General features: G+C 45.4%; 1 protein-coding gene across 1 annotated transcript; it reads left to right on the forward strand.

Annotated features, from left to right (window-relative positions):
• Positions 1-11,045, forward strand: LOC102001506 (aldose reductase-related protein 1). Its single transcript, XM_005365806.3, has 10 exons — positions 1-66; positions 2,691-2,858; positions 3,882-3,998; positions 5,087-5,164; positions 7,125-7,247; positions 7,505-7,611; positions 8,011-8,092; positions 8,533-8,616; positions 9,243-9,325; positions 11,003-11,045. Exons 1-10 carry the CDS (start codon positions 1-3, stop codon positions 11,043-11,045), a joined length of 951 nt encoding a protein of 316 aa, XP_005365863.1.
• Positions 11,046-16,817: the final 5,772 nt, after the last annotated feature.

Here is a 16,817-nt window from a genome sequence, read left to right on the forward strand (position 1 = left end):
ATGGCCACCTTCGTGGAACTCAGTACCAAAGCCAAGATGCCCATCGTGGGCCTGGGCACCTGGAAGGTGAGTGTGCAATCTTGGGCCACCTGCTTCTCTTGAGGGGGGGACCTTGGCATTTTCCCTTCATTGTACAGCACCTGTGTTGGGTTTGGAAGCCCAGAGCTGCCACCCAGTGTCCTTTCATTGGGGCTTCTTTGGGCTGTGGAGAACTAAGATGAGCCTTTCCCAGAAATGAGGATAGTTTCCCTGGCAAGTTAGAACTATACTTTGGGAAGAAAATTGTTTTTAGTGCAGTCATTTTCTTAACAAGAAAATAACTCAGAGACTTCTGTTGGTTTGTTACTGGCTGAGTGACTGAGAGAGGAGAGAATTCTGAAGGACCAGGCTCCCTCTGGTCCTAAACTCTTTGCAGGCATCCAAGTGGCCAGGGAGCCTGGGGGAGAGGAAAAGTTTCAGAACCCAGCCCAGGTTACTGAACTGGCCCCTGCCCTTCACCAAGACTCCATGTGATTTCCTGACAGTAAAGTAAACTCTGAGTGTCCTGAGGACAACAGAGCCTGGACTGGAAGTCAGCTCAGGCTCCATCCTGCCTGTGTTAATCTCTCCTGCTACATTGTTCCGTGGTCCATCCCAGAGGGCTCTTTGAGGCCAATTTCCAAGCCTCTCCTCAGACAAGTCTGAAATTGTTCCATCTTGTATCTTTCTTTGTCTTTCACCTCAGCCACAACACGACAATAGCCAGCTTGTTCATAGGAGCTGTTTTTAGTTAGGAGTTTGATTTCTTGAGACAGGGTCTCACTCTAAACCTACACTGACCTTGAGCGAACTGGGAGCAGCCCTCCTGCCTCAGCTTCTTGAACGCTGGGGCTACAGTGTAGACATCATCCCTAGATCATAAGCTGCTTTGGAACCCTTCTCTCCTGTCTCAGAGACTCCTCTCCAGGCTTCCTCCTCTTTCCCTTTGTTCCTCTTTGTACAGAGGGTCAGATCCCTCTTTGTGTTGGTGCTGCACCGAAATCTTTCTAGAACAGCGAGACTTGAACCAAATTAGGAATTTCACATTCCATCAAGGTAACAAATAAATCACAAATCTCCAGGGATAAATTTAGAAGAGATGAACACTGAGAATTTCAAAAGCAGTTGTAAATATCGTAAAGGAGCTGTTTTTGAGGTTAAAGAACAGTGCTGTGGAGCAATCCTTCTGTACACTGTGAAGATGTGCTGCTCTCGTGGTTAATAAAGAGCTGATTGGCTGATGGCTAGACAGGATCTTGGGGGCAGAGAGGATGCTGGGAGGAAGAATAAAAATGGGTTAATTTAAATTGTGAGAGCTGGCTGGAGACTAGCCTAAGCTATCGGCTCAGAATTTATAATTAATATTAAGTTTTTGTGTGGTTATTTGGGAGCAGCTGGTGGACAGAAACTTCTGCCTACACGATGGTGCTGCTGTAGACACTGTGTTTATCAGTGGACATGCAGGAGGGTGGGGCTTTGAGCCTAGACCCCAGTGCTTCTAAATTTCTGGCATTTCCTTGTCCCCATAATGGTACAGCTGTTCATCTCTGCTTTATGTGCAACGCTTTATCAAGGTTTGATACTTAAAAAAGAATTTTTAGAATTTTGTTGCTTGAGAGAGTCTCATGTAGCCCAGATTGGCTTATAATTCCTTATATGGCTGAGACTGGCTTTGAATTCCTTATTCTCCTGCCCCCTTTCCTCCCAAATGCTAAGATTGCAGATGCAGGCCTCCACATCTGGCAGGATTTTGTTTTCTCTTGAATGAGGTGGTAATGTGCCCCAGGCTGGCCTCAAAGTCATGACCCTCCTGCCTTGAGCCTCCCAGAGTGGGATTGGAGGCGAGCAGCTCTATGTTCTGCAGGGAGATGAGTGCAGAGTGTCATTTCCCACCACCAATGTCTTGCTCGGCCAGGTTAGATCAGAATGTGATAGTCCAAACATTCTTTTCTCTTCTTTTGTTTTCTTTTGCTTATAGGTGGGAGAACAATCGGTTGTTACAGTTTCTTATTCATTCCTGTTCTGAAACAGTGACTAAATATGGGTTGCATCCATCCAGCCTTCTAAGTGCCAGGAGATGTGCTAAAACCTTCACAATCCTGTGGCAAGCAAGGAACACAAAGGCCTCATGAGGCAGGGCCCATTACTGTTGCTATACTTCGTTGTCAAGGTTTAGAGGAACTGAGGAATCCCTCAGCATAAGGCACCAGAGCAGAGTAGGATTAGCTTGTCATGACCGTTTTGAGAGCCTTCTTCCCAGAGTCTGAAAATTCCTCTGGGTTGTCTCAGAATCGAGTTTTCAGAGCGGCCTTCAGCAAGTTGCAATGGGAACAGTCTGTCCCTCTCTGAACCTGGAGGCATTTCAGATCAACCTGGATCAGAGGACAACTTGTTACTGACTAGAAGAGAACATGGTTTGATGATCACTACAGTGACATGCGTTTTAAGAATCCATAATAAACCCCATCACTTTGTCAACCTAAAATTTGAATGAAAGAAAAAAAATATTAATTCACTTTTTCCTAGAAAACTTGCCCAATGTATGTTTTCTTCTCTCTTGTCTACTTGGAAGTAAGGCTTCAGCAAGACCATGATTTTGAGAATATGGTCTATGTGGAACCTTTAAGAGGGGGCCTTGGGACTGTCTAGCTGTCTTTTCTGTTGTCTTCCAGTCTCCACCGGGCAAAGTCAAGGAAGCTGTGAAGGCCGCCATTGATGCTGGGTACCGCCACATTGACTGCGCCTATGCCTATCAAAATGAGAATGAAGTGGGAGAAGCCATCCAAGAGAAGATCAAGGAGAAGGCCGTGAAGCGGGAGGATCTCTTCATTGTCAGCAAGGTAGAGTGGATCCCTTGGTGGAGGGGACTTCAGGCAGGTGGAAGTATCTGGGTATGACCGGCTTCAAGAGCTTATCAGTTATCACTATGTGCCTGCCTGTCTACCAGCTCTTTTCTCCAGTCTTCATTATATATCTAGACAGATTTCCACACACAAAAAGCTCCAAAGGTTGGGGTGGCCACACCTATATATACTCATTGTCATCAATCACGGGCCTGATTGGCCCGAGGATAAGGAAGTGCAAAAAGGGCCAGCTGTTCCTAATTGCACCCTAATGCTTGAGCTTTAAGTACCACCACTGACTCCTGCCCAGAGAGAAACCAGAGCCAAGGAAGGAATAACATAGGAATATAAAATTTTAGTCAGTGACCAACTCTGTTAAATGACCAAAGAAACAAATCGAATACCAAGTGCACAGAACACTTAGGAAATGACTTTGACCTGATGAGAGCTGATGTAAACTTGTTAAGTGTCAAACCCTGGATAAACAGCTGAGGTGTTTGATATTAATATATAAAAGTGGACCTGGTGACTAGATTCTCCCAGCAACTCACAGTCCTTGGCTGTTACAGGGTATGTCTGGCATACCCTATCATCTAACCTGAACTCTCCAGCCCAGGGGCTGGGCTGCTCTTCCCCCAAAGGTCTTCCCTTCATAATCCAGACACTTTGGTTACCTGTCCCCTTTGTACTCTGCACCTCACTTCTGCCCTCTTACCTCTCCCCATCCCATAGCCCACCTCAGTCGGGTCATGTCCATTCTGGACTCTCCCAGATGTTTCTGCCTCTGGACATGCTCTTCCTTTTATCCACAGTAAACTTCCTCCTCCACCATACCTGGGAGCCTAAATGTCCTTTCCTCTCCTTTTTCTTTGTTTCCATTCACTACTGGGCTGCATTTCTTAACTGTTTTTATTATCAATGAATGGCCTGGCCAGGGTTTATAAATCTCAAAGCTGGTAGGGTGGCTGTGGCATGGGCCTTCCTGTCCCCAGTTCTAACGCCCCTACCTCACATCTGCAGCTGTGGCCCACCTTCTTTGAGAAAAGCCTGGTGAAGAAATGCTTTCAGAAAACCCTCTCGGATCTGAAACTGGACTACCTGGACCTGTATCTAGTTCACTGGCCACAGGGATTCCAGGTTTGAGCTTCTCTTTGCATTGTCTCTACTTCCTGGGAGATAGCACAAAATGGAGACCATGACAAGATGTGGCACTGGAGAGGAATGAAGCAGAAGACATCTTTTAATTTTTCTTAGATTATCTGCATACGGGTGTTTTAGTTACATGTCTGTACGTGCACCTTGTCCATGCTTGGTGTCTCTGAATATCAGAAGGGCGCATGGGATCCCTGGGACCTGGAGTCACACATGGTTGTGAACAAACACATAAGTGCTGGGAACCAAACCCAGGTCGCCTGCAAGAGCAATAGTGCTCTTATCTGCTGAGCCATCTCTCTAGTCCCCAGAAGATCACACACAGAGTAAATAAAAGAGCCTGGAGTGGAGTGGAAGTTGAGGCAACAGGTAGTATCTGTGGAGCCTCAAGCTTGGTTTGATGCAACTGTGAAGAAACAGTCATTTCTGCCAGCTCAGATAAGCTGCCACTGGCCAGTCACTTTCCTGTGTCGAACCCAATCCACAAGAACCCTGGGTAGGATGTCTTGGGATGATCTTGTATAAGTCCCTATAAATCAAAGTATGCCAGGGAGTGACTTCCAAATATGGTGATATTGCAGTTAGCCAGTCCAGCCTGAAGAGCTGCTCTGTAGTGTCTAGGGCTCTACTCCCAGGAACTGGAGGGATGGGAGTTCTCATTCTGTTGCCCTCATGAAGAGCGATGGTCACAGTGCCAACATTTAAGCCTTCTGAAGGTGGCAAAATCAGAAGCTGGCTCCTTCTTCCCCAGATAACCATCCTCTTTTGGTAGAACCTTTGTCTAGTTACCTTGACATTAAAATTCCTCCAAGTTTATATTGGTTAATTGGATGGTAATGGTGGCTTCATTGATATAACAATGGATCTGGAGCCATTCGGTATTGCCAGAAACAGAGGGCTCACACCCTGTGGCAGACTGATGCAGAAATGTGATTGAGAACAACTGTTTTTATGTGAGCGCTCCAGAGTTTGACCAATGTCCGTGCAGGTATGGGCACTGCTCACTGCACTGTCCTGAGATATCTCCCCATAGGACCAGATTCCAGTGAGATTTTTTTTTTATTTATTTACAGGCTGGGAATGAGATTTTCCCCACAGATAAAAATGGCAAACTTCTCATGAGTAAATCCACATTCTTGGATGCCTGGGAGGTAGGTTCCAACTTGTTCCAAGGGTGCTCAGAGTTAAAGCCTTGTGTCAGGCCCCCTTGAGGCTCTGCCCTGGTATGAAATGCTCTCTATATATCTTCAGGACTGTTCTTCTCCCTCTCTCCTTTAATGTGGTGTATATGGAGGTACCTGTGAAGGTAGAGGACAGAAGGAGATTAATTCCTTCTACTGGGCAGCTTCCAGGGATAAAGTGAGATTGTCAAACTTAGCACAAAGGACCTTTACCCACTGAGACATTTCCCTGGTCCCATGAAACACCTTAAGGAGCAGAAAATATCTTGCTGTAGCCCAGGCTCTCCTAGAATCCCTGAATATGTCAATAGTGTGACAATTCTGTGGACCCACAACAAACCGCAGGGAACAGAATTCAAAAGAAGGAAAGAGAAATGAGTGTAAGGAGGGCAAGATGGATCATACAACCTACCCAAACCCGCCCCAGGCCGCACAACATTCACAGTATCTCACTGCCCACTAGACTCCCCCCTCCTTTTTTAAAGATTTATTTATTATGTATACAATGTTCTGCCTGCATGTATGTCTGCATACCAGAAGAGGGCACCAGTTCTCATTGTAGATTGTTGTGAGCCGCCATGTGGGTGCTGGGAATTGAACTCAGGACCTCTGGAAGAGCAGACAGTGCTCTTAACCTCTGAACCATCTCTCCAGCCCCCCACTGGACTTTCTTGTCTCATCAATGCTCAGCTACTCTACCTAGTAAAATCCACCCTCATCCATGCTGTGGTTTTCAGCTTTGTATACTAAATCTCCAGAGGAGTAAAGAACATCCTGATGCCCATGTTGCATTCTAGAGAAATCCTCAGAAGCCAGGGTGTGGAACCTAGACATCCATTTCTTTTAGTGCTTTCGGAGGGTTCTAAGTTGTATCCAAAGATGAGACACAACGTTTAAACTGAACAAACCCTACTTGTCCCTACTTGCCTCTAAGCCCTTGCTCCTCCTTCCCCCCAACCTGTTCATGATTTGACCACCTTTCTTTATGTTTTATTTTGTTTTCAGGCACAATTTAAACTCTCTTCCTAATGTCTTCCCTGGGATCAGATGATTTCTTCCTTATCTTCCTCATCCCTATGCTATTTAAATTGTCAAAATTCAAAGCACGAAGCACACACATTGTGTAGGTTTATATTCTGGAAACAGACTAAAAACAGGAAATTAGAAAGAATGAATTACAAATTCATGTCCAATGTATGGCTGCTTGTATCAGCTGGATAATCCTCTTTGGTACCTTTAGAACAAGCTCATTGTATTTAAGTTATAAAGAAAGAAACCCAAGATCCTTAGGTTGATGCTATTTGGGTTGGACAAAGACCAATGAGACAGATGTCAGGTCACACAAATAAAGGCTGGGTGCCCTTCCAGGGCCCATATATCTGCATGACATTCCTACTGCACACTTATAATCACAACTATGTTAGAGGTTGAGGCAGGAAGATCAAATCCTGCCTGGACTGTAGAGTAAGTTCAAGGCCAACCTGTCTAACTTAAAGAGATGCTATTTCAGAACTGAAAACTAGAAAGGGGGTGGAAACTAGAGACGTGGCTCAATGGGAGATTGCCTGTGTAGTGCAGGAGAAGCCATAGACACAACCCTAATACCATTAAAAAAAAAAAACAAAACAGAGGCCATAGAGATGATTCTTTTCCTCACACTGTGGGCTATTTCCTGGTAAACCCATGTCACTCTGGCCTTAGAGCAGACAGCAAATAAAACCTTCACTTCTCCTTCTTGGTTACAGTGGAGCAGGGGACAGGTAGAAGGGCTTTAACCAGCCATGCAGGCGCCACAGTCTAGCCGGAGATTCCCTTTAGTGCTTCACTTGACCTTGTCACACGGAAGCCATTCCTCCTATCCAAGACGAGGACAACCCAGCATCCCTGTATCCTCCTGCAGCCATCTAACTGATGTTTCTCACTGTGACAGGCTATGGAGGAACTAGTGGACCAGGGGCTGGTGAAAGCCCTGGGCATCTCCAACTTCAACCACTTGCAGATTGAGAGGCTCCTGAGCAAGCCTGGACTGAAACACAAGCCAGTGACCAATCAGGTAAATTCCCTTTGGTGAAGGCCCTGGTCTGGGACAACTTCAACACTGGGAGGCAATTTCCATCCTAGCTACTGAGTCTCATCTCTGAGGTCTGTGTTCAGGATGCCCAGGGAGGTGGGAGAAAGATCCCATTTCATAACATATCTATCAATGATTTGCATTTGGTCTTTGTTTGTCTTTTCTCGTGTAGGAAAGTTCTTTTGACCACTCTGAAAGCAGGACTGCTCCCCTAATAATGGCAATGTTTTCTTTTGCAGATTGAGTGCCATCCATATCTCACCCAGGAGAAACTGATCCAGTACTGTCACTCCAAGGGCATTGGCATCACAGCTTACAGTCCCCTGGGCTCCCCAGACAGACCTCAGTAAGGCTCCAGAGTGGCACCTCTTCTATTACTTACAATTGGGATTCCATAATTTAATAGTAGTAGGTAACTTCCAAGACACAAGGAGAAACGTCTCAACGGCAATGTGCTTGACAACCCATCTGGTTTTACCAGGGTAAAGTGTTTTTAAAATGGTAGCATGTCTGATCCCATGAAATACCCCATTTTTGCCATCCAGTACTGGGGAAGTTTTCTTAAATTGCTAAAGCATTGGACCTATATATGAACCCAGGGGAAAGACACAAAATTTTCAGATCAGCCCACCTGCCTTGCAGAAGAAGAAGGCCGCAATGTTCAGCCTTGACCCAGACCAAGGAGTGTTGCTCACTGGAACGTAGCCACAGTGGTTTTTCACGCCAGCCATCCCTCTTCCCCTAGTGCCAAGCCAGACGACCCTGTAGTATTGGAGATTCCTAAGATTAAGGAGATTGCTGCAAAGCACAAGAAAACTGCAGCCCAGGTAAAATAGAGTGCCTTTTCCCTTCTCAGCAGCAATTCACTCTTGTAGTCACGTATTTACCTGTATTGTTTTTTTTTTTAATCTCTTGGAGAGGGACAAACGAGATTGTAAACCCATGGGAAGTTTCAGAAAATTAAGCTGGTATCAAGGAAGGAAGGACCTCTTCTGTCCATCAGCTTCCTGCCACATCCGCAGGTTTTGGGTTCAGGTGCCGATTATATAGGGTCTTAGCCTCATGACCATAGGCTATCTTCCTCATTCGTGACTAGGAAGATCGTAGTGTTGTTTCCTGGATCAAGGGACATAGCAAGGGAACTGGCAAATGCCCCTAATACTGAAGTGCCTTGTTAATGTCAATTGTTGTTGGACTTAGATAATCTCACAAGCAGGAGGAGTTCTTGTAGATAACCAGACACGTGCCTCCTCTTCATGATTCACAGGTTCTGATTCGGTTCCATATCCAAAGGAATGTGGTGGTGATCCCCAAGTCTGTGACACCTTCCCGCATACGTGAGAACTTTGAGGTATGATGAGGCTGTTTATCTGATGTTTTTCAGTGGTACAGATGATCGGGAGGGAAGGAGGGTCCCTGTCCTTCAGCATCTCCTCTCATCCCTTCGTTGCCAGTGTGTCTTCCCTTGTTCTAAGCACTTTATCAACTCCTAGGCCAGAGAGCTGGCCCCCACAGAGCTGGATGATCACCAGTGGGTCACGGATGGACTGGGGTGGGTATCCGCAAAGCCCTGTCAGGACTGGTCACAGCTGTGCCTTACACCATGGATGATCACAGCTTATACCACTGAGTGGTGCCTTACACCACCGAGCAGACCACTGCCAACCACCGAGTACTTAGCTCATGGGCCGGTCATTGTCCTGGCCAACTATACACTGTCTTGATCTACTTACCTATGTTTTGTAGACAGAGGGACTTGATTTGAAAAAGAGCCCCTCTGAAATTCCTCAGGAATCATAGTCATTGTGCATACTTCACACCCCTACAGCCAAATCTCTTCCCATCTTAGAACACTAAACTCTATAAATAATTTACTCTTAACTTAACGTGTTTGCCATGGACATATTCAGGGAAACGTCTGGAACCTCACATCCCATCAACACTTTCCTTGCTAAGGATGTTTTTGGATCTTTGTAGGTCTTTGACTTCCAGCTGAGTGATGAGGAGATGGCCACCATTCTCAGCTTCAACAAAAACTGGAGGGCCTGTGGCGTGTTTGCGTAAGTGTCACCAAGTTAAATAAGAGGTTAATCAGGTCTTTATCTAAGGTTGTAAAGGGTAGTAGGAAGGAACAGAAGGCATGAGGGATTGTGGGATGACGTTCGTCTTCAAATACTATTTTAAGGTTGTTGTAAAAAAATTAACGTTTGAGTCCTGGGGAATCATTAGTAGGAGAAACATTATTAGATGCTCATTTTCTTAATTTTACACACAGGGCTAGGACGTTTAAGAAAGGAATTGTTGCAACTACGTGGGAGTCAGAAGTTCTCATTCCCTTCCTCATTCATTCAGTAACTTACTGCAATGTGCTATGGCCAGGAATGGTCTAGATCGTAAGGACACCACACTACAAACTTCCTGTTCTCAGTCTTATATTCTAGAAAGGGAAAAGTGTGCTAACACCAAATATGTATGTCAGAGAGTAACACATGCTACAGAACAGTAAAATGGGGCAGAAGGCAGAGGCAGTAGTGAGCCCTGTTTGATAACACTTTAATACATGGTTATCTCCGGAGGCTTCATTGATAAAATGACAGTTGAAGAGGGTGAAGGATGAACGGCAATCAGGAAATAGCATTCTTGACAGTCACAGCCACCACTGCAAATGTCCTGAGGCAACAGGTTTTGAACTTGGGTTAGGATGCTATTGAGAATATAGTGCATTGACAGGGTGTTATTGTAAGAAAAAAGGAAGTTGGAGACAGCGGTGGGTTAATATAATATAATGTAGGCGATATCCACCATGTACAGGGCTTAGAGTTTTAGGTCTGAAGGAGGGAGAAGCCATGAACATAGGCTAGCATGACCTGGCATGCCTTAAAAGATTCATCAAGACTTGTCCATCAAGAGACTATTATAGTAACCCATGGGAAAGATGAGAGTCATTGGACCCGGAGCATGGTATGGGGGAAGAAATGAGGAAGATCACAATCTAGATAAATGGGAACACACAATCCATTAAATTTGCCAAAAAATTTAACAGTTGAATATAGTTTTTATTCCTTTGTTTTGCTTTTGCTTGAGCAGCTCAAGTACAGAATTAACATTTTGGGAAAGTCCAGGTTTTGAGATGTGTTTTTTATGCCAGTGGGGTAGCAACTAAGAGTGTCTGCAGAGCTAGAGGATTTGGTGGACTCCAAAGCCAGCCTAGCTGGGTCCTAATCCAATCCCTACCACTTACTCACCACAGATGAGGCCTGGGGCAGTTTCGATGTTGAAAAGTCACTCTATCTACAAAGTGAGATGACGCTATTAATTACAGCAAACATTCACTGAAGACCAGCTGAAATAGAGCAGACACTTTAAGCTCTTTGCTTATATTAATTTTATTTAGTAGTCACAACCTATCTGTCCATTTCAATAGTATTTCCTACTTCACGACAATGTGAGAATTTGGACAATAGTTCTGAGGCCCTCGGCTGTGTGCTGGCTTGCTATGATCTCTCATTAAGACAACGTACTGGTGACGAGATGAGATGGTTTGCAGGCCCTCCTTCCTCTCGTACTCTTGGGGGGGTCATGTTGGATGTCTCCCCACCCCCACCATGTCCTGTGTCCACAGTCATGTTGGGGAAGAGATTGAAAAACACGGGAAAGCTGAATATACCATACAAGAATGCCTCCCATCCTATTTTTGCTTCTATGGACTATTTTCTCCTTCATGTTTGTTACTGCAGCGCAATTAACGAAGAGGACTATCCTTTCCACGAGGAATACTGACGCTGATTCACTTGATGAGACTGCCTGGTGAATCCCATCTTCATGGTATGAAAGTCACTCCTGACGCCTGTCTTAGCCAAAGTGTGTCCAACATCACCCCGGTCAGGGGATGCTGAATTCAAGTCCTGTGTTCAACCAGGAGCAGACTGTCACAGGGAAACAAAGGACAATGGTTTTCTTTAGTGTGTTCTGACCAAATGTTTGTTAAATACCAGGAATTCTGGTAACACTGAGAATACAAAGACAAAATAAAAAGTAAATAATAGTAAGTCTTGTAGTGTGCTGTGGGACAATGGTCTTTTATCCTGTCATTTGTATTATTTTTAATAAAACGCTGATTGGCCAGTAGCCAGGTAGGAAGTATAAGCTGGGCAACCAGGCAGGAAGTAGAGGAGGGGCAATGAGAACAGGAGAATTCTGGGAAGAGGAAAGCTCAGTCTGCAGTCATGACCCAGATACAGAAGAAGCCAAATGTGACTGCCTCACCGAGTAAGGTACCGAGCCATGTGGCTAGCACAGACAAGAATAGTGGGCTAATAAGTTATAAGAGTTAATAAGAAGTCTGAGCTACTAGGCCAATCAGTTTTATAATTAATGTAGACCTCTGCGTGTTTCTTTGGGATTTAATGACTGCGGGAACTCAGTCAGCAGTAGTGTGTTGTCTGTTGCTGTGATAACCACCAGGACTGAAAGCAACTTGTAGAGGAAAGGGCCTAATTGGCCTACATGTTTCAGCCACACTCCATCACGGAAGGAAGTCATGGCAGAAACAGAAGCAGGAACTGGGAGGCAGGAACTGAAGCATTAACCATGGAGGGATGCTGTTTACTGGCTTGTTCCATGGTTAAGTCATGATTTCTTATAAGCTCAGCACCACCTGCCCAGGGGTGGCATTGCTCACAGAGGCCTGGGCCCCCCTATACCAATCAATCATTAATCAAGAAGATCGTCAGCTATCTGGTGGAGGCAATTCTTCAACCGAGGTTCCCTCTTCCTAGGTGAGTTTTGTTGGTATCACATTGACAAAACTAACCAGCAGTCACCAAAGTGTCCAACACAGTTCGAAGTGCTTTTTAATGAGTGAATTCCATGCCTCCAAAATCTCATAATTCACATTTTACAGAAGAGAAAATAGAGGCATCTGGGAGCCAAAAACCTGATGAAGGTCCCAGGTAACAGGTGGCTAAGCCAAGTTTCAAAGAAAGGTGTTCTCAGGGAGAGTTCAAGGTAATTTGATGCTTTCCTCCTCCTGAGCCTTGTCCTGGTCCCTTCTCTCCACTTTTGCCTGTGACTTTCCATCTTGTCTGTAATATGCCATCATGCCAGAGTCGGAGATGCTGGCAGCAGTGCCTGGGAAATCCACCAAGGTGCTTCTGTTCCCAGAGAGAGGGAGGGAGGGAGGGAGAGAGAGAGAGAGAGAGAGAGAGAGAGAGAGAGAGAGAGAGAGAGAGGCGCTCCTTGGAGTCTGACAAATCTAACACAGTTCACATCTTGCAACATTTGGTCTACATGCTTTAAAAAGGAAGGGAAGAAAGAACATGGCTTGAGAATTAAATGGTAACCAGGTTGAGTAAAGGGTCCTGGAAAGAGTCACAGCTTCAGCTGGACCTCTGCAAAGTCGATTAAGTGATTTCAGTTTCCATGATGTTAAGAAGGAGCAGAATGTTGAAGGTCCAGAGCCAAATTATTTCGAGCCATCTTTAGTAGCCTAAAAACAGCCTTTTGTTATTTCCCTCTGTATGTGACCAGGGTATTCAAGACAAGCAGCACAAATTGGGGGAGGGAGGACTCACATGTTTTTACAAAAACACTAGGAAAGAAAAGTCTGTGAGATGACCAAGAGAGCGGTGGCTTTCTAGGACAGGGCAGAATTCCAGCAGCTCTGCTGAACCAGATGTGCCATACTTGAGAGAACCCAATAGCACATCTCAAGAAACACACAGAACACCCTCACACCCCGCTAACAGCAGAGAGTGCGCTTCCTATGTCTGATGTGGGCAAACCCACCTGCTTCTATGGCGCACGCTCATTTTATGTATTAATGCTAAAATAGCAATTTCAAATTGAAAAGACTGATCCCAGAAGAAGGATCCTTTTCCACAACCTTGCCGCCACCCTACCAACAGTCAAACCGGCAGATGGTTCACTTCAGAGCTCATAAGCAAGTTGGCAACAGAAACTGACAGAGTTCCTGCACCACCGTGAACAGTGAGCGTCTTGGATTGTAAGACATCGACCAATTCTTTGGTAGGGCTGTGTAGACAGGCGTGTCTCCTGCATGAGGGCAGACTAAGTAAACCAGTTCCTATGGTAGCCCCAATGTCAACAACTTTGACCCACCCAAAGACCTCAGGTTATTGTGCCAAGCTTGCCCTACCTGTAGGAAGTGGTAGGATGTAGGTCCGATATGTTCTCCTTTACCCATGCATTCCCAAAGAAAGAGGGCCCCCTGAAGAGAGGGAGAACTTAGAGCTGCTGTGTATAGTTATTGCCCAGCCCCAATCCAGAGATTCCTGTACTGGAAAATCTCAAGTCAGAGCGGGAAATCCCACAAGTGCCTTAAAGTGGGTTTTCCTTAGTTCCAGGAATACCTAACCTTCCTGTGTTCATCGGCCGTCAGATCAGGATCGCTTTTAGTTTCAAAATGGTTATTTTCATGCAGTGGTATTTTTCTTTTCATATCCCATTCTGATATGCCATGACCTATTGTCATTTTAATTTGGTTGTGCTACGTGGAGGTTTTGGGGGGTCTCCCCCCGGGGGGGTGGGCTTTACATAGTCAGTGGGTGATATCCAGCAGCTGGGAATACAGATTCTCTGTGGAGCTCCTGACGCCAAGTTAGAGGCAACATGGAGACAGGAAGCACACCTATTCCCAAGCAAGCTGGTGCATCCTAAGTGACTGATCGGCTGGGGCCTTAACTCGAGTTCTATTCCTGGGGGAGACAACCCACACATGGATCTGGGGTGCCATAGGCGCCAGCAGAGAGACGCTTGAGTCTAGATTTAGTCTCTCTTTAAGGTCCTCTGCTGACCTCCAGCGGCCAAAAGGCTAAAGTCCAAGAAGCCGCTCTCCCAGGTCCTGGCGGGTAGGTCTCCATCTGGGGCGACAGACCATCTTTCCGCCGCCCCATATCAGCTCCCTACCCCCACCCCACAGTCGCGCTCATCTCGGAGCCCGAGCACGCCAAATTCTCTGGACCTGTTAGCGCGCCCACCTTTCTGGTGCCCAGGCCCGGAGTCGGCATCTTGGAGCCGTAGGTGACCTCCCAAGTCTGAATCACAAACCCAGATCATCCCAGTAGCAGAAGCAAGAGCGCACATCTTTAAATCGGCCATTGCAGAAAGAGCGCCTGGGATTGGCCGACGGGTGAGGGAACGCGCCTTCTGAGCTTCTCCACCTGGGAGGAGTTCAGGGTGCTGGGGTCCCAATCCTGCAACCCAGCTGGTAGCAGAGGTGGAGCCAATTCCTCTCACGTGGCCTGAGAGAACTGGCAGAGTTAACAGAGCTGTTAAAACTTGGAAGGTAACACTCCTGGCTTTCACATAGCACCTTGCTGCGGAAGAGAGTTCTAATCCATTCCATTTGTCAGTCCTGCGTGTGACCTGTTTTTCTCATTTAAGGTCGTTGATCCTGAATTAACTATAAAGTGTCTGAACAAATGGGACCTGGAGCAACCATATTACCTACAAAGAGAGCAACCTCTGACGTTCAGAATTTCCAATAGATAGATTCTTGTCACGGTTTGAATATAAATATCTCCCCCAGGATATTTATAGTATATATTTATATTATATTTATAATATAAATTATAATACATTATATATTTATAATATACTACTATTATATATTACCATGGCTGTTACAACCATGGTATTCTGCTTCATGCTGGCCCAATGCAGTGAAGACAGGGCTCCATGGATGGAAAAAAAATCTGGAACTATGAGCCAAAATATGTGTTTTCTACTTTATTTATTTATTTATTTATTGCGTTATTGAGTCATGGTCTCAATGCAGAGATTTTGAGAGTAACAAGTCCGTGCACTCTGAGCACACCCCGGATTTCTAAGATGTCTGATAGTCATCATCCACGTTCCGTTTGTAACAGTGGCCCCCACCTTTGTTCTCTTATGGCACTGAAAATTAAAGCTAGGGACCATCCTGGGAGGAAGCCGAGTAGAAGCAGACTTTATTACAGATTATTACAGGAGACTGGAGTGATGGCTTAGCAGTCAAGAGCACCCACTTTCCTAGAGGACCCAAGTTTGATTCCCTGCACCCACATGGCAGCTGCCATCGGTAATTCTAGCTCCAGGCAATCCAAAGCTCTCCTCTGTCCTCCTCGGGCACGGCACACACATGGTAAACAGACATACATGCAGGCAAACATTCACACACATAAGATAAATAAATCTCTTTAAAATTATAAAAGATTAGTATAGCTGGGCAGTGGTGACACATGCCTTTAATCCTAGCACTCGGGAGACAGAGGCCAGCCTGCTCTACAGAGATAGTTCCAGGACAGTTAGGGCTGTTACACAGAGAAACCGTGTCTCAAAAAAACCAGAAAGAAAAAAAAAAGAAAGAAGGAAGGAAGGACGGATGGAAGGAAGGAAAAAAGAAAGAAAAAAAAGAAAGAGTTATTACAAAACAGTGAGGAATTAAGGAAAAGTGAAAATTAAGGAAAACCAAGAGAAACTCCTGAGAGGTTAGGTTTCCAACGCAAAAAAGGACACAGATGTCTGTTGTTCAGATTCTATTGGGCCATACATAGTAACAGATGTGAGCCATGATCGTCCTTCCGTTTATCGTGTCTTCTACCGCAACTGATTGCAACAGACTTACATGTAAGGAAGCTGATCTCATACAAGAGAGCAGAAGCTGGGCAAAGCCTGGGGTAATCTCTCCTGAGATTGGTTAATTCTCTGGGCCATTGTGGGAAAAGTCAACAGAGGGTCTGTGTGCTGTATGCATGGCATCCTTACCCCACCAGGGAGATGTGCTGCTTGCCAAGTTAGGGTTGAAGCTTCCCTCCCACCATGCCCCCACCCATTCATCTCCACCTCTGGTTTTAACCTTGACTGTCTACTGGCTGTCAATCACTTGGGCAGTATCACTACACTCTGACCTTGCAGCTTCCTTGGGTGCTGTTGAGTACACTGAGCCCTCTTGGGGCTCACATTTCTATGATTAGCGTCTAGCTTTACTGTTGCAGGGTGTTAGCTGCATCTCGGCCACCAAGGGGTAGCTGCAGCCTTTCACTGTTACCTCACGTTTTGCTCCTTGCCTCCTGGTTGGTCTGGGGACACCTCCTAAGGGGACACCTCCTAGATGGACACTTCTTGTCTGTGACCATCTTTAATTATGACTAGGAGACAAGTAGTTGCATTAAAAACATGGATACACGAAGGGGTAAGGGTGTCTTCTAAGAACAGATCACACTCTCATTTCACGTTTTTATCTGAATTCTTTATTCTCAATGTACTATCTATTTCTAACAAAGTAAAGCTAATTAATTTACATACTTACCTGGAGGCAGAAAATAAAATTTATTAAAAATGCAAGTCAAGCATGGATTTATGAACTCCTGAGGCTATCATTGCTAGGTATTAGAAAACATCTAAGTAAAAATAAAAGCAAAGCTCTCGTTGTTGAACCTTGTGGGTTTTTAAAAATTATTATTTATTATGTATACAATATTCTGTCTGTGTGTATGCCTGCAGGCCAGAAGAGGGCACCAGACCTCATTACAGATGGTTGTGAGCCACCAT

The sequence above is a fragment of the Microtus ochrogaster genome, unplaced genomic scaffold, assembly GCF_000317375.1.
Source record: "Microtus ochrogaster isolate Prairie Vole_2 unplaced genomic scaffold, MicOch1.0 UNK4, whole genome shotgun sequence".
In the NCBI taxonomy this organism is placed as follows: Eukaryota; Metazoa; Chordata; class Mammalia; order Rodentia; family Cricetidae; genus Microtus; species Microtus ochrogaster.